This window comes from Nuphar pumila, chromosome 13, assembly GCF_984573655.1.
Source record: "Nuphar pumila chromosome 13, dmNupPumi1.hap1.1, whole genome shotgun sequence".
Taxonomy (NCBI): Eukaryota; Viridiplantae; Streptophyta; class Magnoliopsida; order Nymphaeales; family Nymphaeaceae; genus Nuphar; species Nuphar pumila.
Genome location: NC_143261.1, coordinates 87,625,445 through 87,650,120, shown reverse-complemented (window position 1 = coordinate 87,650,120; position 24,676 = coordinate 87,625,445). Strand labels below are relative to the sequence as shown.

At 36.9% G+C, this 24,676-nt stretch overlaps 1 protein-coding gene across 1 annotated transcript; it reads right to left on the bottom strand.

Moving 5' to 3' along the window:
• Positions 1-21: 21 nt before the first annotated feature.
• On the bottom strand, positions 22-22,295 carry LOC149819023 (RNA polymerase sigma factor sigB-like). The gene is made up of 7 exons (XM_089985118.1): positions 22,098-22,295; positions 16,115-16,281; positions 15,160-15,756; positions 14,661-14,891; positions 14,434-14,574; positions 638-838; positions 22-534 (listed from the first exon to the last, which is right to left on the bottom strand). Exons 1-7 carry the CDS (start codon positions 22,186-22,188, stop codon positions 253-255), a joined length of 1,710 nt encoding a protein of 569 aa, XP_089841244.1. The 5' UTR covers positions 22,189-22,295; the 3' UTR covers positions 22-252.
• Between the last annotated feature and the right edge of the window lie 2,381 nt (positions 22,296-24,676).

Sequence of the window (24,676 nt, the reverse complement as noted above, 5' to 3'; positions counted from 1 at the left end):
TGCTCAGAAAAAAGAATATGTAGAATGCATATTTCCAAAAGCATTAGGGATCATTTGACGATTGATTCTCAAATGGTCAACCGCCAAAAAGAATTCTTGACTCTATACAACAATTTTCATGAATAAATTACAAAGGCGGAAAGCAGACAGGGTGAAGCAAAGGCATACAATTGTAGTTATGGCAAAAGGAAAGTTGAAAAACAAGGCTATCAAGGCTTACATTGCACCAGCACAGATTCTGCATATTTATAACTAAGAAATTAAATACTGCTTTAGATGCTTGGTTCTTCGCTTATTCTTCAACTTTCTAAACGCACACGACTCAATCTGCCTAATTCTCTCTCTACTTACACCCATTAGCTCTCCAATCTCTTGCAAAGTTTTCATTCTCCCATCTTCAAGCCCAAATCTCCATCTTATCACCTTTTTCTCCCTTGGTGTAAGGCTGTCAAGAACTTTTTCAAGGTCCTGCTTCATAAATTGCTTGATCAACAATTCCTCTGATGTCTCTGCATCTGGATCCGAAATCACATCCTGAAAAAGGAGTTAAGCTGATAAGAACATGGCATAATTTAGGCTATACACATTCACCACAGAAAAAAAAAGGATTTCATTGTAAGCAGATTAGAAACCAGACCGAAGGTTTAAGATTCTGATTAATCCCAATTTTTTGATCCAGAGATCTAGGAGCCTTTGGGGTTAGCATGACTGCAGTAAGCCTCTTCATTGACAACCCTGCTGCCTCAGCAACTTCTTCATTGTCAGGACGTCTGCCATTCTCATTGTACAGTTGCTTTGTTGCCTCCCTTACCCGATAAGTTGCTTCAACCATGTGAAACTGTAACATGTTATCAAAATAAATAATACATTGTAAAAAAAAGGAACTAAAAGATGTTTGTAGGCACAAGCCAAGAATCTACGATAAGGATCACAGAAAAGCACAAAATGAAGGGAACATGAAAATATAATTTTTAAGTATGGACAAAGATCTACTGATCCCATGTCCTGCTTCAGACTTTTGAAGGACATCTTTCCTCATACAGGGAAAGATATGCTAGCGGGGTCATTCTCTCAAGTACCAATCCTTACACTTCACAGAAGGCTTCACACACACACACACACACACACACACACACACACACACACACAGAGAGAGAGAGAGAGAACTCTATGGCATTAAAAGCAGGAGCCATTGACCCTGGGTAGTTGATTGCAACAGCAGATGCATAGTGAAAAGGAAAAGCAAAGAAGGGAGAAGGGAGGTGCAAAAACAAAGGATGGAAGCAAATGGAACACTAGAGCAGCTTCAACAAATACAAGGTTTCACTGGATAATTCAATGCTAAGACTTGGGGAAGCCAACATAAAATCAAAGAACCCGGAAGAAACCAAACTGCAGAAATGACTAGGAAAGCAAATAGAGATAAACACTAATAAGCAGCAGGCAGTCAAGAGATTGAAACCGCCACCAATTAGGAATTGAGTTTTTTATATAGATCTTCAATTGTATGACCTTGCCATCTACACTGGATAAAGGGCTTTTGATGTAACTCAATCTCAGAGGTCCATGGCCATATAATCATCTGTAAGTGATCATGAATGACCCTATGCAACAAGGATGTTTTGCAGTATACCAGTGTTGGCATTGGTACATACGGGTGCTGGTGATGGGTGTTTCTGCATGCTGTCATATAAACTGTCATAAGCTTGGGGACTTACTGAACATACAGTTTCCTTTACAGTACAGGAAGTAACTAATGCTGCACAATAATGAAAAAAGAATTTGTTTAGAAGCATACCCACCAGATTAAGATCACAATCCTTCATTGTCTAAAACTTCACCTTGATCAAATTGACCGCAATTTCAAACAATTTTTAATGTTAAAAAATTCTGAACATCTTTGACAGAACCACATTCTTAATTATTCCCATATCCCACAGGTTAATAATCACAAACATTGATGTTGCAGCATGGCCTCAAGTGATGAGCGTGCAATTTCTGCTCCAAAAGAAACTGGAGGAAAGATAAATACTACTTTGATGGATACCTTTAAACATCTTATAAGTGGATAAATGATGTTTTTTATGAACTGATCAAACATTTCGTATAAAAAATAGAACATAGTAATGCTTAACTATGGTAAGCAGCCCAAGCAGTTAAAGGAAGAACAGAAGCATAATAAGCTCAATGTTCCCCAAACTTTTTGCTACATAATGCATATACTAGCTAACTATGTCACATAGGTGTGGGTGTACGGTGAGGGTGCGGATGCAGATGCGGATGCGGATGCGGATGCGGATGCGGATGCGGATGCGGATGCGGCACTTTGAAAAAACTTGGGTGCGGGGAGGGTATATATATTTATTTTTTAACAGTTTTAAGTTAACATTAATGAAATAAAAACAATTATCATATCCTCAATTCATCATGCATATATTCATGCAATAAATCAATTTAACAATTTAAATTACTATTCCTCATCAATAAAAAATACCACACTGGTATGGAGTTGCGTGTGTGTATATATATATATATATATATATATATATATATATATATATATATATATATATATACTTGTATGTGTGCATTTATGTATTATATATATAATATAGATAAAACTGGAATTGGTTAGGGTTAACTGAATCTACTTTTGGACAGAAATAGCCCTCACTGTGGTTGACTTCACCTAACATAAAGGAAGTCATGTCTAAGTGTCGCACCCGCATGGGTGCGGGTGCGGTGCCCTATTAGAAGAGTCTGTGTTACATAGCTAGCTAAAAACATGTAACTATCGCCGTAAAGTTATCATGGTAAGGAGGCAGTCCTGCCACTAGACAATTGCCACAAATGATATTTTAAAACATACCATGATATGGTCAAATTAAAATATAAAACTCTATTTAAAAGGTAAATAACATCATATTTCAAAAATATTGACAACACAAAAAGATCACATATTTTAACAATATTATAAAGAAAAGAAAAACAGGCTGCATCAATTTTTAACATTTAACTTTCTAAAAACCCTCTTTGATGGACCAAAAAGTATAATAATTTTCTAAATTTTAAAAAATGATACCAAATATAAAATCTCTTTTATTTGATTCAAAAAACAAATTAATGGAATATTTTTAAAACTTGAGGTGCTTTTGCAATTTTTTGGATCGAAAACTCATAAAAGGTGTTTTGAAAATTTTAAACTAATAGATACATTGAATTATTAAAAATAGATTCATACTCTGAAATCATCTACAAATGCTGAAATTTGTGGAAAAAGTAAAAATAATAATAATAATAACTATTGTTATCTTGGAGTTCTTGATAGGATATTGTGGGGATTTTTTCAAAAGGAGTATCCATTGATTGTTTTTAGCAAAAACAGAAACAAGCCTGAAAGGTCGACTTGGGACCAGGTCTTCGGTCATTCTTTAATGGTGAGGAAAAGAACTTGGAGACTGAGAGCTTGGAGAGAGAATGAAGGAAAGAAGAAAGGGAAAAGGAAGAAAAGAAAAAAGGATGGGAAGACAAACAAAGAATGGACATGAAAAAGAAGCATGAACAAAGGAGGAAGGAATGAAGACAGGCTGAAAGGGATGAAGGAAGAAGAAAAAAAGATAGGAAGAGAAAAGGGAGGAAGCAAAAAAAGCAGGAAAGAAAGGAGGAAAAAGACACAAGATATGGAAGAAGAAAAGGAAGGAAGCAAAAAAAAGAGAGGAAGAAGGCAAACAGAAAGAAGAGAATGGAAAGAATTGAAAAAAAAAACCCAGAGCATTGCATGAAGGTGGAAATACTATGCACATTTTGCAACATAAACACTCAAGAGTGATCACTCCATTCAATATTATTTGACAGCTGTCACAGGGATTCATCAAACAGAGTGCCGCACCCGCATCGACACGATGCAACTCAGGTGCGGGTGTGGCACCTGGTGAGGTAAAACCGACATTGGGTGTGGTCAACGCACCCAAGGTCATAACAGTCCAAATATGGACTCTAAAAACAACACGATGATATGGGGGCTGGGGGGGATTAGGGAAAAAAAATCCTCCCCCGACCCCGACGCCTCCCCTTCTCCTCTGAGTCGTCTGCAACCCAACCCATCTCCTCCGACAACACCGGAGCGGCGACTCCAGTGCGGCGATTGCAGGTATGTCTCTCAATCTCTCTCCCCCCCCCCCTCTCGCTCTTCTCGGCTAAACCCCCGCCCCGCCTCTCCCTCTGCGTATCTCTCTCTCTCCCCAACCTCCTCCTCTTCTTCTTGAGGCATGCCTGAAGGGGGTGACTGAGGCCACTCCCCTGTCGATCTCTTTTCTTCCTCTCTGCCTCTATCAGAGGCAGGGAGGGCACGACTCGACCACCTACGACGGTGGTGGCCGGGTTCGTCGCCTCTCAGCCATGCCACTAGTAGCGGACAGGGCCTCGAGCCCTGCTCTTTTGGCTGGCCGCGGGTTCCTGTCTTCTCAAACCCGAGCCCTGCTCCACCCCTGCTCTTGTTGGTGGACCGAGCCAGCTCAGTCCTCTCCCCTTCCTCTTGTTAGTGGATCGAGCCAGCTCCGTCCTATCCCGGTTTGGGACCGGGCATGGCTCGGCCTCACTGCCGAGCCACCCTTGTTGTGCTCGAGCAACAACAGCTTCTGCTGATGCTGTCTCGAGTCGGGGCGAACCAAGCTGGGCCCGGCTAAGGCCAAGCTCAGTGCGATCCAGTCAAGCACCCCGGATCGGCTCGGCCTGACTGTCGAGCCATCTCCCCTTGTGCTCGAGCAGCAACAAAGCTGCTGCTATTTCGAGTCGGGCCGAATCGAGTTGGGCCCGGCTAAGGCCGAGCTCAGCCCGATTAGGTCCAACACCCCAGGCAGCTCGGGTGCACCGAGTCTAACTCGGGGTGGAGACAGCTCGGTTGAACCCTGCCAACCCTCCCTCTACCTGCTCTGTCAGGCATAGCCGAGCTAAGCTCGACTAGCATCAAGCCCAACTCAGTTCTCCTTGCCCCGACCCTGCCAGCCCTCCCTTTGCCTGTTCTGTCAGGCACAGCCAAGCTCAGCTCGACTAGCACCGAGCCCAGCTTGGTTCTCTTTGCCCTGGCCAGGCTAACCATCGAGATCGGCTCGGTTGAACCCATCCCTGTTAGGCTGGGTTCGACTCCTAGCACCCTGGGCTGTCGAACCCAACCCTTCTGATATGAATTTTATTTTAATATAATAAATTTTTTGTTTTAAAGACGAAAATAACGAATAAAGGGAAAGGACTTGCGTCATCCTCATCCCCACATGTAAGTTCTGTTGCTAGTGTTGTTGGTAGTGGTAGTGAAAGTGTTGAATCAAGTTTGTTAGCTGCATCATTTGATGATTGGGGGGCACTATGAGCACATGTGGATAAGCTTGAAAAAGCTAGAGGAGGTGGTTAAAATACGAGATTTTGATACAAGCTTTGTGAGAAAGATTATGTTGGGCCTTACACAAGAGCTAATGCTCATTTGTTGAAGATATCAGGATATAACATTTCAGGATGCAAAAGAGTTGATGAGGCAATGCGAAGGCAATACAAGAAAATACAAGATGAATATGAGAAAAGGAATATAATGAGTGGTTTTTATGCAATTAGTGTACCCTTTTTAAGCCACCAAGACTATGCTAAAAAAAAAAGTGGATGTAGGAGGTAGAGAAAGAGAAACGATACAAGCATCATTCAATACATATAGAAGGGAGGAGATTGATAGAAAAGTAGGGAGGTATTTTTGTTAAAATATGTGTATTATCGACATTTGTAATCTCGTATATATTTATATATATATATATATATATATGAATATAAATATATATACTTTATTTCACCCAAAAGGGTATTTCTGTAAATTCCTGTTTTACGCATATTCCATTTTGGAATAATGCTTGTAATTTTTATTTTTATTTTTATTTTTCTTCTTTTTCCCTTTTTTATTTTTTGGCTTTTGCGCCACATAGGGAGGCTCCCCAAAGAGTCGTTGGGGAGCCTCCAACGGTCACATATGTGACCGTTGGGGGCTCCCAACGACTCTCTTGGGAGCCCCCTTTGTGGCTCCTTCTTATGCTTATAAATAGGGGCTCTCCCCTTTGTATTTTTGTATCCTAGAGGGAGCTTATGCTCCATTGTAATGGGGTTTTTACCCCTTCTCCATTATTCTTCAATGATATGCAACTTATGACTTTATGTCATATTTTTCCCTTTTTATGGGTTTTATGTGTTAGCACATTATGTGCTTATGTTGTTTCCCTTTAATGGGTATATTTGCACTTCACGTGCATAAGTATGGGTTCATTATTGAACCCAATGTATTTCAAGTCACTTTCTAACATGGTATCAGAGCAAGGTCACAATGGGGTTGTCCTTTGGTGCAACGGAAAGTGTGTCGCTCAAGAAATGGTGAAGTATTCATTGCTCTTCCTTTTTGCTTTGAAGTTATTCGGTATGTATCCCTTTTCTTAAAATATTATGCATTTGAAAATATGTTTCTTGCATATAGTTTGTTCGTTTAATGGTTATGATAGTTGAATTATGTCTTTTCACATTTCGTGTGCTCGTATATTTTAAAATTATATCCCTCTAGGATTTGTGTTTATCGAACTACTCATCGCATATAATAGCAATTTATGTTTTTTTTAAATTACCTTCAATTATGTGAGATTTAAAATTCTTACATAACTATCTCATGATTGACCTATAAGTTAATTTTTAAAATTTATATATGATTTCTTGCTAAAGTAATGATCTTTGCTTAAAATTTCTTAACTCTCATATGAACCCATATTTGATTTGAGTTCTTCTTTTGATTATAAATTTTAGTGCATTTTTTGAAAAATTTGATATAATCCTTATATGAAAATCTATCACATCTAAAAATCTTTGTTGAAGCCTAAAGTAGTTCTTGTTAATGATAACTTATAAGAACTCCTAAAAGTTTTTCAATGTTTCTTTTTTGAAAAATTGTTTATGATAAACCATTAGGAAAGAATTTTTAAAAGTAATTTCTCACACTACATAGAGTGCATAGTTCATCTTTTGCATCCTCTTGGTATAAATGATTTCATTTTTCATCTTTATAAACTTGTTGGTTTGTATTTTTCATAAGGTTTCGAAACCTCTTAATAATATCTTTTAAAAAAAAAATGCCTACATTGACCATAATATGATTTTCTTTGTCCTCAATTGCAATTGTTAAATTTTGAGAATTTCAAGCATTGCTCTTTTTATAAAGTGCATACTTGCTCACTTTTGTGTATTTTTGTGTTTTGTGCACATTTGTTTCTCAAATATTTGCGCTTGTATGCATTCCCTCTTTTTTATGAAATACATGCCTTAGTGCATGTTTGTTTACACCTTGGTGTGTATTTGTTCAAGTATTGTATGAGTGCCTTCGTGCACATCTTTCATAAAGCCTTTTGTGCTCACATGTGTATTGTCTCTTCGTAGACATGTTTACATTATGGAGCCTTTATGCACATTTATTTTTGTGAAAATATAATGAATTTAGATATTGAGTCCTTTTTAAATCATTGTAAGTGCTTTTAGCACTTTGAATGTTTCCGCATATCTCATCACAATCAAAGGTTTTTTAAAATTGTTGTATGGGATTTAATCCCAAATTTATAAATTTTCAAGTGTTTTAAATATTCATTCCTTGAGTATTGTGTTAAAGCCTTCTTTGTGAACCATTACGGTTCTTATGGTTTCTTTGATTAAAGCTTGATTGTCTTGATGAATTCTTTATGTTGTTGTGTTTATTGCTTAATAAGTCTTTTTTGGTATAAATGACTTGTTTGAAGATTAAGCATAATTTGTGTTTATGCAAAATTGTTGTTATAAAGCACATTATTGATTATTGGACCTTTTGATTCAATTTTTTAATCGGTCCTCTTTTCTTTATTCCTTAAAGTGTTTATTGCCTTTTTGTGGCATTTATATTTGTCCATCACATGTTATTTAATGCATCTTCTATTTGGCCTTATTATTATATTAGAGACGTTTGTTGAGGTGAGTTATGGGCACCTCGTGTTATATCATTTTAGTTTGTCCACCTTCCATATTATAGATGGTTGTTGAGGTGAGTTATGGGCACCTTGGGACTCTAAAATGATTTGTTGTATGATCTCTAATTATGAGTGTGTCACTCATTTTTTCTCTTGTGGCCATTGATATTATGGATGCTTCTATGTAAATGTGATGGACATATGGTGTTTTAAAACCTTAAAAGTTTTAAGGTATATTAAATCAAGGGTTTTGGGATTATTGCCCAACCTTTTCTTGTTTATGAATCTTATGAGTGCATTTGCACATTTATGATTTTGTGTTATTGTGATTTTGCACAAGTATTCTAAGTGTTCTTGGTGTGTGTATGTTCACACATTTGTTCTCAAGAATTTTATTTTATCGATTATAGTATCTTGTTGAAGATATTTTTTACATGCATGTTATTGTTATGAGAATTCATTTTAAAAGAAGTATTGTTTTATTCAAGGTTTATTTTCATTACAAGTTTATTGCCTCAAAAGTCTTTTCCTTTTATGCCCATTATCTAAGTGTCATCATATGTAGACAAGAATTTTATTACACCTTCGTGTGTTTTTAGCCCTTTGTTGGCTTTTGCTCTCTTGGTCTAGTAGCTAAACACACTTGTCTTGAGTGTTTTTATATGTAGACAAGACACGTTGATTCACACCATGGTGTGTGATTTTTAGCCTATGTTGGCGTTTGTGTCCTTGTTCTAGTCGCTTAAGATGTATGCCCATGGTTGGCTTATTTCACTCATTTCAAGTGCTATCATATTTAGACAAGAGATGTATTATGTTTTAGCCCATGGTTGGCTTATTACTCTTGTTCTAGTAGCTGAACATACTTGGTTTTAAGTGTATTTTTTACGTAGACAAGAGATACTTTTTAGTCCATGTTGGCATGTATTCTCTTGTTCTTGTCGTAGATGCACTTATTTCAAGTATTATTATATGTAGACAAGAGGTTCTTTTACACACCTTTGTGTGTCTTTGGCCTTTAATGACTTTATATTCTTGATCTAGTAGCTTATACACTTGATTTATGGGTTTTGGAGGACTAATGAGGAAAATGTTTGTAATGGATAAACTATTGTTGAAATTTGCAAAATTTCATTCATGACTTGTGTTTTTCAAGCAAATCATATTTTTGATATGCATATCAAGTTGATTTCTTAGCATTTAATCTATATATTAAGTGCTTATGGTTTTTGCCACCCTTATATGCAAAATGTGTATTAAGTATGTCTTTCATAAATGATTTTAAAACCTTGTGAACTCTTGGGTTTATTTTGCCTAAAGTATGCTTGGAGACTTTGTTTCTCTTGTTTGGCACTTCATTACATGTTTGAAGCATGTTCATTAATGAGTTCTTTGAGTATTAATTCATTTCATGATAAGTATATGCATATGCTCTTTATGGCCTTTTTGGGCCCTCATTCAATAATGTTTAAGTATATCATGCCTCTTCGTAGGCTTATTGTGGTGTCCCTTAGTGGACCATTTTGTTATTCCCCATTATGGGGTTATATTTGTCCAACGTTGGACCTTATGAATGCATTATGCATTCTTGCAATTTATTTCTGCATAATTTGCTTCCGCTCATTTTGTTTTAACATGATGTATGATTTTGAAACTTTGGTGTCATTTCTGCATAATTTGCATAACTTCTAACATGTGTCATTCATAATTATGCTAGTTAGAAATGTTCCATTTGAGTAAAAGTGCAAAGATATGTTTTACTTGTTTCTTTGTTGTTTTTCTACAAGATCGCTAAGATGTGGAACATTAGGTACATCATGGATTCGATCGATGGTGAATTGAATTTGAAGACCTAGCTCAACTGTCATGAAGATGGAGCTTTTTCCTTAAAGATTTTTTGAAGAATTGGACTATGTTTCAAGACTTCCCTCTGTTTTGAAGAAATGTTTTTCCAAACTTTCGGGTTTTTCCCCGCAAAGTTTGAGGGGGGATGTTAAAATATGTGTATTATCGACATTTGTAATCTCGTATATATTTATATTCATATATATATATATATATATGTATATATATATCTATATATATATATGAATATAAATATATATACTTTATTTCACCCAAAAGGGTATTTCTGTAAATTCCTGTTTTATGCATATTCCATTTTGGAATAATGCTTGTAATTTTTATTTTTATTTTTATTTTTCTTCTTTATTTTTCTTCTTTTTCCCTTTTTTATTTTTTGGCTTTTGCGCCACATAGGGAGGCTCCCCAAAGAGTCGTTGGGGAGCCTCCAACGGTCACATATGTGACCGTTGGGGGCTCCCAACGACTCTCTTGGGAGCCCCCTTTGTGGCTCCTTCTTATGCTTATAAATAGGGGCTCTCCCCTTTGTATTTTTGTATCCTAGAGGGAGCTTATGCTCCATTGTAATGGGGTTTTTACCCCTTCTCCATTATTCTTCAATGATATGCAACTTATGACTTTATGTCATATTTTTCCCTTTTTATGGGTTTTATGTGTTAGCACATTATGTGCTTATGTTGTTTCCCTTTAATGGGTATATTTGCACTTCATGTGCATAAGTATGGGTTCATTATTGAACCCAATGTATTTCAAGTCACTTTCTAACAATTTTTAATCAAATTCACTTCCATATAATGTAGTTACAAATCTTCATTGAAAGGATTTAGTTACTTCACTGACAAATTGTAACTTGAGTGACTATTTACCTCAAAGCTCAGAAAAACTACGAACGACAATTCTTGCAGAAGAGAGGGCAAATGTTGAGAGATTGCTAGCGATTAAGAAATTTTCATGGATAGAAAATGGAGTTTTCATTGTTTCTGATGGGTAGACAGATATTCAAAGGTGTCCACTGATTAATTTAATTGCTTCTTCGCTTAGTAGCCTAGTATTCTTGAAAGCAGTTGATGCATCGGGATAATATAAAATGCTGAGTATTTGAAGGGATTGCTTATAAAAGTAATAAAAGAAGTGAGTGATTAGAAAATAGTGCAAATCATCACAGATAACGCTCCAGTTTGTAAAAATGCAGCATTGAGTTTGGAGAGTGAGTATCCTCATATTTTTTGGACTCCATGTATAACACACAGCTTGAATTTGACACTCAAGAGCATCTGCAACCTCAAAAAAGAAGAAAATTCACCAGCATATGCTCTATGTTTATGAATTGAGGAATTAGAAAAAAAATGTCAAAAGTAGTAAGAATTTTATTGTCAACCACCATCATGCTAATGTATATATTATATATGTGTATATATATTTGTAATATATATATATACATATTGGGGTCTAAGTCAAACAAGTTGATATCATCGTTGAAAGTCAGATATATCAAGAATACTCTAACAAAGGGGCTTTTTTTTGTCTTCTTCATCATCGCTGAAACTCACTGCATACACTGATGCTGACTGGGGAGGAGATCCTAATAATCATCATTTACTACTAGCTTATGTAAATTTTTGGGAAGCTCATTGATATCATGGAGGTGCAAGAAACAACAAAAAATATCTTTATCGTCAACCGAAGCAGAATATCGAGTGATGGTTACTACAACTTCTGAACTTATTTGGATAAAAAGTCTCATAAAAGATATGGGTGTAGGCCTGAATTCTCCATCAAAATTATGCTGCGACAACAAGAGTGTTATTTACATTGCCAACAATCACACGTTTCATGAAAGAACCAAGCATATAGAGATGGATTATCATTATGTTAGGGAATAATTTTTTAAGAAATCCATTGAGCTGCCATTTATTACATCTGAGCATCAACTGACTGACCTTTTCACCAAACTCCTTGCGGCTCCTCGCTTTAATTTTCTTCTCAGCAAACTTTTGGTCCTTCGCCCGTGAGTTTGAGGGGGGTGTTAATATATATATATATATATATATATATATATATATAGAGAGAGAGAGAGAGAGAGAGAGAGAGAGATGTTGTTGTCCTGTATTTTTGTATCTCTTTTTTGTATTTTTTTCTTTTTTATTTATTTTGTATTTCCTTTGTTGACTGTGTCAGCTATAGGAGCTGTTGGACTCCCCAACGGCTAGTTTTCTAGCCGTTGGGGACTCCAACAGCTATCTCATATTGTTCTTATTTAAAGGCCTCTTGGCCTTCTTGTATATCATTGCTTCTTTGAAGCTTTTCTACTTTTTGTTAATAATACACAGTGCCTTAGTGCACTTATTTCCTTTGTCTTGAGTGAGATACAGATTTATATCTGTATTGTGTTGAAGATCTGCTGATTTACAAGTCATCTTCAAAATCTAGAACAATGGCTGAAAGTCATCTTTGCATTTTTGCAAAAAATTTCTTCTTCGAATTTCTTCTATTTTAGCAATAATATCAGCACGAAAAGTTGCAAGAATAGATGGAAAATGACATGGATGTACATTTTGATCTTGACCTACAATATGCTGCTTAAATCTATGTAGCCCGCCTCTAATAATAGCACTACAAAACAAACATCTCAAATTCAATGGTAACCCTAGTCGTGGTATATAATCAATGCTTATGCAGTATTGCCATGCAAGATCATCTCTAATATGACATGAACATGAAGACGGATTTAAAATAAAACAAAACCAATTAAAAAACTCAATAAGAAACACCAAACACACATTTTCCCAAAAACACTCAATAAGAAGCAAAGAATAGAGATTTTATACCTTAACGCATTTTCACCTTGAGTGAAAAATGGTAAAAATGCACTCTTAAGAAAATAGCAAAAGCTTTCTCTCTTGTGCACGAATCGGCCCCCAAATCGATCTCACAGAACTTAGGGTGCGTGGGTTCCCTTCTAACGGACTCTAGACATATTGAGAACTCCGCCCTCAAGAGGCCCTTTAAATCCAAAATGAAAAAAGGCAACTTTCGGCTTTTTTTAAGTGCATCGACACTGTATCGTACGATATAGTACGATACATGGGTGTATCGTACGATACACCCGATACAGATACGATACACACTCGTATCATGATACGAGTGTGTATCGTATTGCAAAACACAAAAGTAACAATATGTATCATACGATATGTACAACCATGGCGTGATCGATTGTTGGTGTTTCCTCTTGAGTTTAGGATGTGTTAAGTCAAATTTCGCATAGAAATGGGAGTATGACTTGTGGTTGTATTGTGGACCTTTGGTAGGTTAGTTTGCTTGTAGATCTAGCCATGTTCGCTATCGCGAGATGGGAGATCAAGTTACTGAGATTATGGTTGGTCTCATCCCTTATTACTTTTTCTTTTTCAAGTACCCACGGGTAAGCGTGCTTTGGTGGCAATGGATGCAGTAGATCGAGTATCTCTGGAGCTGGATCATGGACCCTTCTAGTCTTGGAACCGTTGTGTTTTGAGACTTCCACGTATTATGAATTTTGATATTTTGTAACTAGACTATGTATAAATGAACTTTTGCTTGAATGAAATGAAAAAACTTAGTTGGATTTTAACTCTTGAGTTCAGTGTTGAGAATGCTTTCTCTTAAAATGGTTTTCATAAACCAAGTTTCCTTCCACTATGTTCTCATTTAAATCATCTTTCAAAAAAAAAAAAACTAGTCATTTTTTTTTTGCAAATTTAGTTGACTTTTTTGTGTCACACTCTCTCTCCTTCTTCTTCTCTTAGTTCTCTATGTTGTGTATATATAGGTCTCTTACCCATTTTGAAGTCATGTTTTTCTTAAGCATGTCTCTTAATAAATTTAATATTTTTTACCTTTGTGCTCTTGTGTGTGTGTGTGCCCTTTAGAGCCATTGTACTTTGCCCTTAGTGGCTCTTGTGACATTGCAAACTCTTTTGTATTTACCCTTATTGGTTCTGTGTAAGTGGATCTCAGTGATGTCTTAAAATACAGATTCAAATCATGGTCGTATCTAGGAATGGTAATACCAAACCTGGCAATAATGAAGATGAAGACAAGGTTCTAAAATAGTGTTCATGTACAGCAGCAATAAGGTACATTGATCGTAACTCCAGCAAAAAATGCAGACCAACTATGCACATGAACAAGGGTAAAGATTCCTTTTGTTGCAATAAATATGACTGAGCAACAATTCTGCATAACCAGAAAGAATGAGACACAAGGAAGAAAAAATAAATTAAGTACTTGATTTAGAACAAAACAGCTTACCATGGAGTAAATAATCCATCACCTAAAATCTTACACAAGCTAATAAAACACATGAAACCGGGTTTGTTATATAAGGAAGAACGGAACCTTAAGGACATTGTTCTTTCACAAGCATGAAACTGATCAATTTTTGTTAAAATACTAACAAGGATAACCAGAATTCAATTTGTAAAAGTTCCTATCCATGATAATCTTATATTCAACTACGTAGGACATTATTTTCAAAAATATTCATGGTGATAAACAAGTGCAGGGAAGTGGATAGACTTACAGGCAAACGAATAGTTCGAGACTGATCGGACAGAGATTTCCGAACAGCCTGCTTAATCCACCAGTGTGCATAGGTCGAAAACTTGAAACCTTTAGAAGCATCAAATTTTTCTGCACCACGTACCAGCCCACGACATCCTTCCTGCAAAATAAAAAGCATGAAATGACACCATTTTTTGCAACCTAGATTTCCAAAGACCCCATTCATGATAGAATATGATAAGCTACCTGAACTAGATCCTGGAGATTCATCCCAGCTCCTTGATATTTTTTTGCAATTGATATCACTAGCCGTATATTGCTTTTAATCATTTTATCCTTGCACAATATTCCATAATTTAGGCGATGCCTCAGAGTCTTCTGATCAAGCACAGCTGCAGCAGCCCACTGAGAAAACGTGGGCTCCTGCCCATACTGCTCTACAAGCTCCTCCTTAAGCCTCTCCAATTTTAATAGATCCTGTGGGGTAAAAAAGGGTAATAACAGTCAGACAATTACTGATACAGAATGGATGTCCAGTCAAAAACTTATGATAGTCTTCTGGATGATCCAGGAGACTAATTATTTTTCAACACTGAGCTATAAACAATCATCTTTATCGTGGTTTGGTGTGGAATGAGTGGAAGCAATTTGAGATCTTGAACTTAGAAAACAACAAATAATCGGACAAAAAAAAATATCTGTTCAGTTTTCTCTTCTCTGAATACATAATCAATAAACCTTTTACCTGTATTCCTTCTGACAACTCCTGCTCCTCAGTAAAAGTGAGAAGTTTTGCAGAGTTTGTAGTGGCCCTCAAGTAATGCAGCGGGTCAGAATAATCAATATCTTGTAAAGAAGAGCGCTTTTTCTTTCCCAGAGACCCAGACTTCACACAAATGATATTAGCAGCAGCCTTTTCTGCTGCCTTAGATCTCCGAGCCCGTCTTTCAGTTTGCCGTCCTGATCTCACTGCCATATTCTTTAGAGGTGTGTCAGACTTTTGCAACTCTTTTTCCAAGTCTGAATTATTTAAATCATCAGAAAAATTCAGGGTCATTTCCTGCTTCTCAGATGTTTCATCTGAAGCTGGAATATCTGCGGTGCCAACTTGCTCAAGTTCAGTTAGCCTGTCCATCTCGATTCTAAGAATTTCAAAGTCTGAGAACACATGTCCAGGTTTACTTGATTTTGTAGATGGAAAGTTCCCAACCATTGATGCAGCATCTTTGGCAACCTCTACAGCAGCTTTAGCAAGAGCAACCGCCTCAGCAGCTGCTGCTGTTATTACTGCCTCTTCGCTCCTGAGTAATGCTTCAGCAGTCAAGGTTTCCTGAAAATCCATCTGCAAAACAGAAGCTAATATGAATTAAACACATGCATAAACATGCTCTACAAAGTCATAAATGCACGTGTGTAAGCAACTGTTCAATATAACAGCCTGGCTCTTGCGAAGCAACAGAAAAAACTTTAAATTGTCCAACTGTAAGGCTTCTTAAAGAAATATCCAAGCAGTGATGCACATGCTCGTGTTTTAGAGTTGCAAAGCCTGGGAAATTTATTAGATCAATTTCAGGTTCAGTTGACTTTTTTATTCTTTTCAAACTAAAACAGTTTTCTTTTGGATAAAATTAGACCTATTTGTTTGTAAAGAAACAAATATATCCTACAGTCGTTACTAAAATGATGTTCATGTTACCAACCTTCCCAGGAGGACCAGCAGCTCCAATATAAGACAATGATCCAATGGTCTGTAATGAGGTTGAGTGAGCATCCAAAGATGGAATCTGCAGCTTCTCAACATCAACCACAGCCGCTGTGGAGGATGACACACACTGTCCTCGGAAACAGACAGCCTCTCTACTTTTCACTGGAAGTAAACATTTCAATAAAATAAACATTTTATTATAGTCAAATAACTATTCTTCTAGTACTCATGTGACTGTATATTTGGGATAATAAAAAGCCAGACCTGTTTCTGGAAATTGAATTTTAATGTACATGTGCACAACAAAGAAATTATTCTAGGTCAAACTGTCTTACTGGTAGCTAAACCGAGAAAAAGAGGAAATAATTTTCACTTAACACAGTGATGAACTGATAATGAAATGTATCAGTTGCATAAAGGAACAAATTCTAAAGGATCATTTCTATTTCTCTATTACTAACATGTTCAAAATGAGAAAATATTGAAACCCAAAAATATCACAAAATGGATAATAGTAGGGATGGCAGTGGACAGGGGCAGGTGCGGAAGACAAGATCTCCACCCCTGCCCTGTCTCAAAAATTTTTCCTCCACCCCCATGGCAGGGGGAACTTTGGACCTCCACCCCCGACCCATCTCAAAATTACCGTCCACGTCCCCGCCCCCGCCCCCAACCCCATCCCCGTTCCAAGTAACATAGAAACTTGTGTCTGGGATCCAAAGCACACCCATTAGTTCTACATCAAAAATTTGTTGCGAGAAGATCAGAATCAATGCGTCAACATGAACTTAAATACCTATAACTGATACAAGAGGTCAATTATCACAGTAATTTGCACCAAACAGCAAGCATAACCTTAACTAATCCCATAACCAGACACCTCTATAAGATTCCATAAATTTTCACACAACAAACAATGACAGATCACCCAATAATTTCATTATCAGATAATTACTATAAAATCATTGAACTGCTGCCTATCTTGATCACTTTCTCTCGATCCCTCTCCAGATCTTTCGTCGGAACTTCCTCGGATAAAGGAAGATACTGGCTCCTGTTAAAATGTATACTCAAAAACATTATTGTAAGTATAAATATATATACTTATATACATAGAGATACGTATACATATAACATATGTATACGTATCTCTATATATAAGTATATATATTTATACATTTTTCTCTTTTTACCCGAAAAGGGTATTTCAGTCTTTTTACATTTTGCGCATATTCCATTTGGAATATGCTTTATTTTTTTCCTTTTATTTTTGTAATTCTTTTTATTTTATTTTTTCCTTTTTGCATATTCAAAAAAGTGCATTGGGGGTCTCCCCAATAGAGTCGTTGGGAGCCCCCAGCGGTCACAATTGTGACCATTGGGAGCTCCCCAACGACTCCTTTGGGGAGCCCCCTCTTGCACCTCTTCTTTCTTGTATAAATAGGGGTGTTCCCCCTTGTAAAATAAGCTTGAGAGTCTCAAGCACTTGCTTCCTTTTTATGAAATACATGCATTATTGCATGTTTATTATTTATACGCTTTTTGCGTATTGTGTTCAAGTGTTGTGAGAGTGCCTTCGTGCACTTCTTTTTTAAGTATTTATACTTGTATGCGTATTGTCTCTTCATAGACAATTTCACAGCTCCCTCCCGGAAAACGGAAAAAAGAATGAGTGGTCCAAGGCAATTCTTTCCATCTCGGATCTCTGCCTCCCCCCTGACTTCTAAGCCATCACTGTCTTGAAGCTTCCGTATTGTTTTCCTGGTTCTCCTCCCGGCTGGAAAGAATCTCAAAATTCTTTCCCCTTCCGTCCGCCATTGTGGCTCTGGACTTTTGCCTGAGTAGGCTTCTACTCATCAATAGGTACCGAAGCCGGAGGCCTCTCCTGCGGAGCTGGGCGTCGGGGCCCTGGATGCGCTAGCGATCGGCGCATAGGAGAGTTGTTGTGTCAGGATCCAATTGGTCATGAACATCATAAGGTGTTTCTCTTCGCAAAACAAAGACAGCTGCCAGGCAGACACGTCCATGCAGGCAAAAGGAAGGGGAAGGAAAGAAACCACCCGGATGCATGCTCCATGTTGTTTATATCAGTAGGGGGGGAAAGGCGGGGGAGGCCAAGGCCTTCCACTGGTGACGAGATTGCGAAGGAAGCTAGGCGTAGTAGCCTAGCTCTTTAGCAACAGAGGCCCATGAGCGAAGTGGACTCTTGCCTTTGTGGGGTGGTAGCAGTTTCTCGATCTAAGTGGGGCTTGAAAAACATGCCGAGCCTAATCAAAGCCATCGCCCCTTCTTCGACGGGGATTGGGGATATGCCAATTTTTTGGGCTCCAAGTCGCATTGGGTCCGTTGCATATGGCAAAGCTACCGCACTACGTTCCGTTGATTGATGGGAGTATAGAACAACCAGCACAAGAGACAAGTTTTTCCCTAAAAAATGAAAGAAGAAATACAATTACTCAGGAATTTTGAGCCTTAGTTCATCTATGAACAATCATGGTAGTCTCAATTTTATCTTTTTATGTGTCTACATGAGATTTTGTTATCATTCAAAGAAAACCCAACAAAAAACAACTCTCCCTCTACCAAGAGCACCTCTATGGTACCCATAAATTCTATTGTTATAGCTATTACTGGGGCTCAAATGAAAAAAGTGTGCTACCAACCTATATAGAACATAAATCGATCGATAAATGAGAGGGAGAAGAGGATGCCAATGCTAGTACCTAGCCACTATCTAGTTATGCCTTCCGCCGCTGCCGCCTTCTAAGGCGACTTAGACTCGTTAGAGGAAGGAGAGTGGAGAGAAAGGGGTCGTGGAACTTAGGGTTAGGGGTAGGAAATGAATATATATATATATATATATATATATATAAAGGATTTAAACGTTAATTTATAAAATAATAAGGGTATATTAGTAATCTTAATAACGAGGGCGAGGCGGGAGAAAGAGTAAGTCCACCTCCGCCTCTGTAATGAAATGGATTGAATCCAATAAACATGCAAGAACACACTTTCAATCAAGTACAATACTTAATTGAATCATCAAATCACCCACACAAGGGTCTAACAAATTTGTTATTGCATAGAGTCACTCAAAAATGAGTTGAAAATACAAAGCCACAAAGGGCCTATTTATAATACAAATGGGCCACTAGGGAGCAGCCCTAATATGGCTGTTGGGATGCTCCCAACAGTCATATTTATGACCGTTGGGAGCAGCTCCAACAACTATATTGGAGCTGCCCCAAAAACACAAAAACCAAAAAACAAGAATACAAAATAAAAATAAAAGTAAAAGATAAAACCAAAAGTAAAAGATTGTCAGCCCCTGATGGCTTGACGCCTATTACAATAAAAGACTAAAATACCCTTGCTGGGTATTTCGGTTTACAGCAAATGCATATATATATATATATATATATATATATATATATTAACAGCCTCCATCCCCGCACGGGTTTTGATTTTCACCTTCATCACCTGTCCATTCCCAGTTTCATGTCCTCTATCCCCGCCCCAAATGGGGCCAGGTTTGGACGGATCCCCGTTTCCCCCCCAGTCCACTGCCATCCCTAGATAATAGAACCATAATTGATAATGAACAAGGACAATAGAATGCAAACTGGGAATAGCATAAGCTCCAAAGAGAGAGAGGGGGGGCAGTTTAGTGGCACCGGTTTCAAAATAAAGGCATGAAGAGACAGAATAAAGAGAGAGTTTAGTATACAGGGTCTCAAAAAGAACAAACAGGCAGAGGAAAGGAAAGAAGAGAGGAACATACGGTATGAAAAAGCTCCATGAAAAAAAAAACACTAACATGCTTGAAATACATTCAAAATGGTCTTTTTAGTTTGCAAAATGTCATCACAGATTTGTTAAAGCGTTCAAAAAGCTGAAGCAGAGTTTAGTACCTCAAAGCATTACTAATTCTACTTAAAAATTAAAATTCCATTAAGCACATAATAAGGTTTATTTTCATTTTACAGCATTAGGTTATTTTGAAAGGAAGGAAACTATTTGGCCACTAGGCAACATACATCCAATTCAAGAGTAACGCTTTGCTCCATGCAATGAAATAGGAAGGGGAAAACACTTTACATTTTCTCACAATTGCAAAGTATGAACACTTTAAGGGCCGAAAACCATTTCACATACATTCACCTCAAACACAAACTTGTATGGTTTTGTGCTATGGATAATGGATTATACTGGATTTAAAATGGGGGGTTTAATGGTAGAATCGAAGAAACCATACATGAAAATTTAATACCTCAAAATAGTAAACCTGGTCTTCTTTTCTTTTTCTTCAATCAATTACTAAAAGGGCAATCTTACCTGAACTGAAATAGTAATCACAAGCTGTATCAATTGAACAAGTTAGTTTTCAGAAATTCACATAATGCTCTCACCTCATGTCATACTACAGCAAATATGCACGAACTATGGAATAAAGAACGTAAAATTGTCATCACACAAAAGCATCTTTATAAAGTCTTTAAAATGGGAAAGCACATTCAATCTAAAAGGCAACATACATCCAATTCAAGAGTAACTCTTTGAACAAGTTAGTTTTCAGGAATTCACATGATGCTTTCACCTCATGTCACACTACAACAAATATGTAAGCACTATGGAATACAGAACCTAAAATTTCATCACACAAAAGTAAGGACTCACCTAAGAATTTCACTCACGTTGCCGGTGGCATCAGTTCCTATGCCAATTGTTATAGAACATTTTTACGTTCCAAATTGTTAAGTTTTAAAAAAGGGTGTGCCTGAGACCAATTTCATAATATCCATGATGGGCAACAGAGGCAATGATGCAAGCTGAATAGATATGTGCATATCACTGCACCGTAAAACCCTTCTTTTGCAATGAATTTAAGAGTGTCACACATGTATGGGTAGTTAAAAATAATAGCATCTATGGGAAGTTCATATCTAACAAGAGAAAACAATTTATTACATAACTTCTTTCTCGTAAATTTGATAGGATTTCAGTTCATAGGACAAAGCCCAACAGTCACTAAGTATCTCCCTGATATGCATTATTGAGCATAGCTACCCTTGGACCTACAGAGAACGAAGGACTACCTTGGCTGCCAACTTTTACCAACATGATGTGAGTACATGTATTTGCAGCCAATGCATTTAGTCTGTGCTCAACTCTAAGCCTCAACATTTCTGCTGTATCATTTGCACAGCCACAAAAGAAAAGGACTAAATAAGAACAAATGACAATGGGATGTCTAGCATCCCATTATGAATATTGTTGCTATGTCTTTTGGATAGGATAACTTGTTGCTTTTAAAATCATCAAAGTGGTTAAAGTCCTTAAGCACAAATTAAGGTAGCGGACCGTGGACAACTAACACAGTCAGTGCTAGGTTCATTCATGTAATATTTGGGCCTCAAAGAACATCAATGTATCGCTTTTTCACAGTTAATTTTCACTCATGAAACCGTTAATGCAGAGCTGATGCTTGAGGGCAGCGACACTGTAAATTTTGGTTCACTTACGCAAATAGACCGCAATGCCTGCCGTGTTAATTCCGCTACCAAACCAGCAATTTTCAAATGGAAAAACAATGGCAGAGAGCATGACTTCAACACTAACACAATGGAGAGAAGAAAATAAGAAGAAATGCCCCAACTAATTAAAATAAAAATGAGAACAAACCACAGTGGGCAGGAATTGCCGAAATTCAAAATTTGGGTTCCACACTCTGAACCGTAAGAAGAAGAAGATAATGACAGGATAAAATTAATCATACATCTAGGCATTAAAACACCAACCTATCCTCCAATCACCCATCAAAACCAACAAAAAACACCAACGAAAGACTTGCCTTCCCTGGAGATGAACCCTGAACTGAAACAACTAAACCCAACCTCAACCTGAACAAACAATTCCATCCCTACACCCAGAGCAAAAGCAAGCAAGCCTCATCCAAAAGTTGAGTGGCAGTCACTTACTGTATGAATGGTGGTGGTGGTGGTGATGGATCCTGAACTGAATGGATTGGGTGTCTGGAATGCGCATGAATTGTGGTAGAAAGCACGCCATGCTCTCTTCACACACACAGAGTCTCACAGGAGGTGAGCAGAGAGTGAAGGATATTATGGATAAGGGAAGCGAGCAAAGAAAGGAACGCTCAGCCAACCCAACCCATGGTAACTGGCGATGAGTGGTGTGTTGTCCTAAATCTTAATCACCCACAACCTCGCTTGGATTTAGGAGGGGACGCTGAGCGCATCTTTTTCTCAATCAATTTTGACTATATATGGTTGCCTTGCCAACCAAAGATACAAACTCAAACCCTGGATCTAGGCACGTGAAAGGGTCGGATGTTATCCCACATTAAACCCGAATCCGACACTTATTAGCAGATTCAAGAAAATTTTAAAAAAACGCACATAAAGTTTGGGCATTAATAAAAAAATGCACCTAAGTTTTGAAATTTTTTAAAATGACACAAATTCTTGCATCCTTAATCAGAAACAAACTTTCATCCATTTAACCTAAGTTATCACTAACCCAAGATGAGTTAAAGTTGATTTCCTAGTTAACCTTTCAAAAACTCATTACATATTTTTTATGTTCATTTTTTAAAATCTAATGTTGAGGGTAAAATGATAATTCTACATCACATTTAACAGTAAACTTGAAGATAGTAAACTCCGAAGGCTCTTTTATTAACCACGATATTTTAGGTGTTTTTTTTTTATTTTTTCAAATCTTAGATATTAATGCTCAATTCTTAGGTGCAATTATATATTCGGCGGGTGAGGCTCCATGCATTTGTCTTGCCCAAGGGCGTAACAATTTCGGTTTCCGGTAGGGTCTTATCAAACCTATTTCTGAATTAGGTCTAAAACTAAGACCCAAACCTGACCCAATCTCATTGGCGTAGAGATAAAAAACTATATACCATATGGGTTATCGGGTTCCGGTGTTCATCGAGTCGGATATAACTGGGTCGGGTCTTTAGTAGACCTATTTTTATTCGGGTCGGGGTATGGATGAAAATGGAGACTCATATAGCTTAATGGGTTTGGGTCTTAATATGATTAGTGTTCTAGACCTAATTACCCGCAAATAAAAAATATGTAAATTAATGGAATCAACTGTTATTAAGAAACTTATAGGATAACAAAATAGAAGCTTAACAACCATTTTAAATAATATTAAAATCTGAATACGAAAAGAATATACCAAACATTTTAAGTTGAAACAAAAAAAACAATGATATGTCATATTCAAAATGTATCAAATTCAATGAGTTATCTAGTATTATTCCAAGATTCATTTCAATCTGACAATTTCTACGACAAAAGGACAATATGAAGTATATGCATAGACGAATTAAAGTGTAGGTTACTAAAATGCAATTCATATTGATTATGTTTATCTACATATTTAAATGTTTAATTGAATATTGAAAACTTTCTGTTGGATCAGGTATGAAGTGGGTTACGAGTTTGGTATGGGTCCGTTGAGGTTCGGGTGTATAAGCGGTTCAGGTACAAAACAAGTTTGGTTACATAATTGGGTTGATTCTGTTTTACAAAATAGAGAACCATTTGGGTCTGGTAACTGGTTTCATAATTGGGTCAGGTCCATTCGAGTTCGGATCTTTATTTATGATATCCAAGACCTGACCTGTTTTCACCATGAGCTATATTTTGTTCTCGACCCAAACCCATGAGTTCACAAATTTCGGTTGGGTATAATCAGTTAGAAACATTGTATCGGGTATACCCGACTCAGTTACACCCCTAGTCTTGTCAAGTTTTTGCAGAGTGAGGTTCCACGCATTGTCCTGTCTAGACCCCTTTTTTTGGCAACATGGTGGCACATTAACAGACTTTACTACAAAACAGTGTGACAAATGTCGTGAGATTTACAAAAATCTCGCGATATTTATCGTGAGAAATTGCCTGAAAGTTTAAAACGGCAATTTCTCGCGAGATTTTCAAAATATAGTGAGATTTATGAAAAAACATAAGTACCATGATTTAAACACGATATTTATGTTTTAAACGGCTATTTATCACAAAAATAATAATCTATTTTTAGTTTTAAATAATTTTTATTAATATTTTCTTATAAAAAATAATTTTTATATTTTAAAAATTATTTTTTCATTGCCGAGATTTTGCCAAAAAATGCAAGATTTATGAGTTTTTTTCAATTTCTTGCAAGTTTTTTGAAAAACAAAAAATTGCCGATAAAAATGTTTGTCACTATGCTACAAAACACATGTAAATCTAAAAGCTCATAGAAGTCCAATTTGGTTTACTAGGCAGCTTGTGATCAAATTTGATTTGGAGTCATATGAATCAGAACCACACGATCAAATCGTTGGCTCTTGATCAGTCTTAAAACAGGTTCTGTACAAATTATATAGAACCATTCGGGTCAAGCATATTTGGTGTATAACTGGGTTTAAGTAGGTATTTTTCTTGCCTAAGATTTCACATGTTCTTTACACAAATTCTGGATTTCTGACCTGATATAAATCTGTGGAACTATCCCATCGGATTGGGTTGGG

Bases quoted from the DNA above. Each gene is read 5' to 3' on its own strand.
- LOC149819023 (XM_089985118.1), bottom strand. From the start codon at position 22,188: ATGGCGTGCTTTCTACCACAATTCATGCGCATTCCAGACACCCAATCC. The intron at 14,892-15,159 runs GTAAAAGGTTTA...TTTACCCCACAG, and splicing joins AGTTGTCAGAAGGAATACAG to GATCTATTAAAATTGGAGAG. The intron at 14,575-14,660 runs GTAGCTTATCAT...TTTATTTTGCAG, and splicing joins ATCTCCAGGATCTAGTTCAG to GAAGGATGTCGTGGGCTGGT.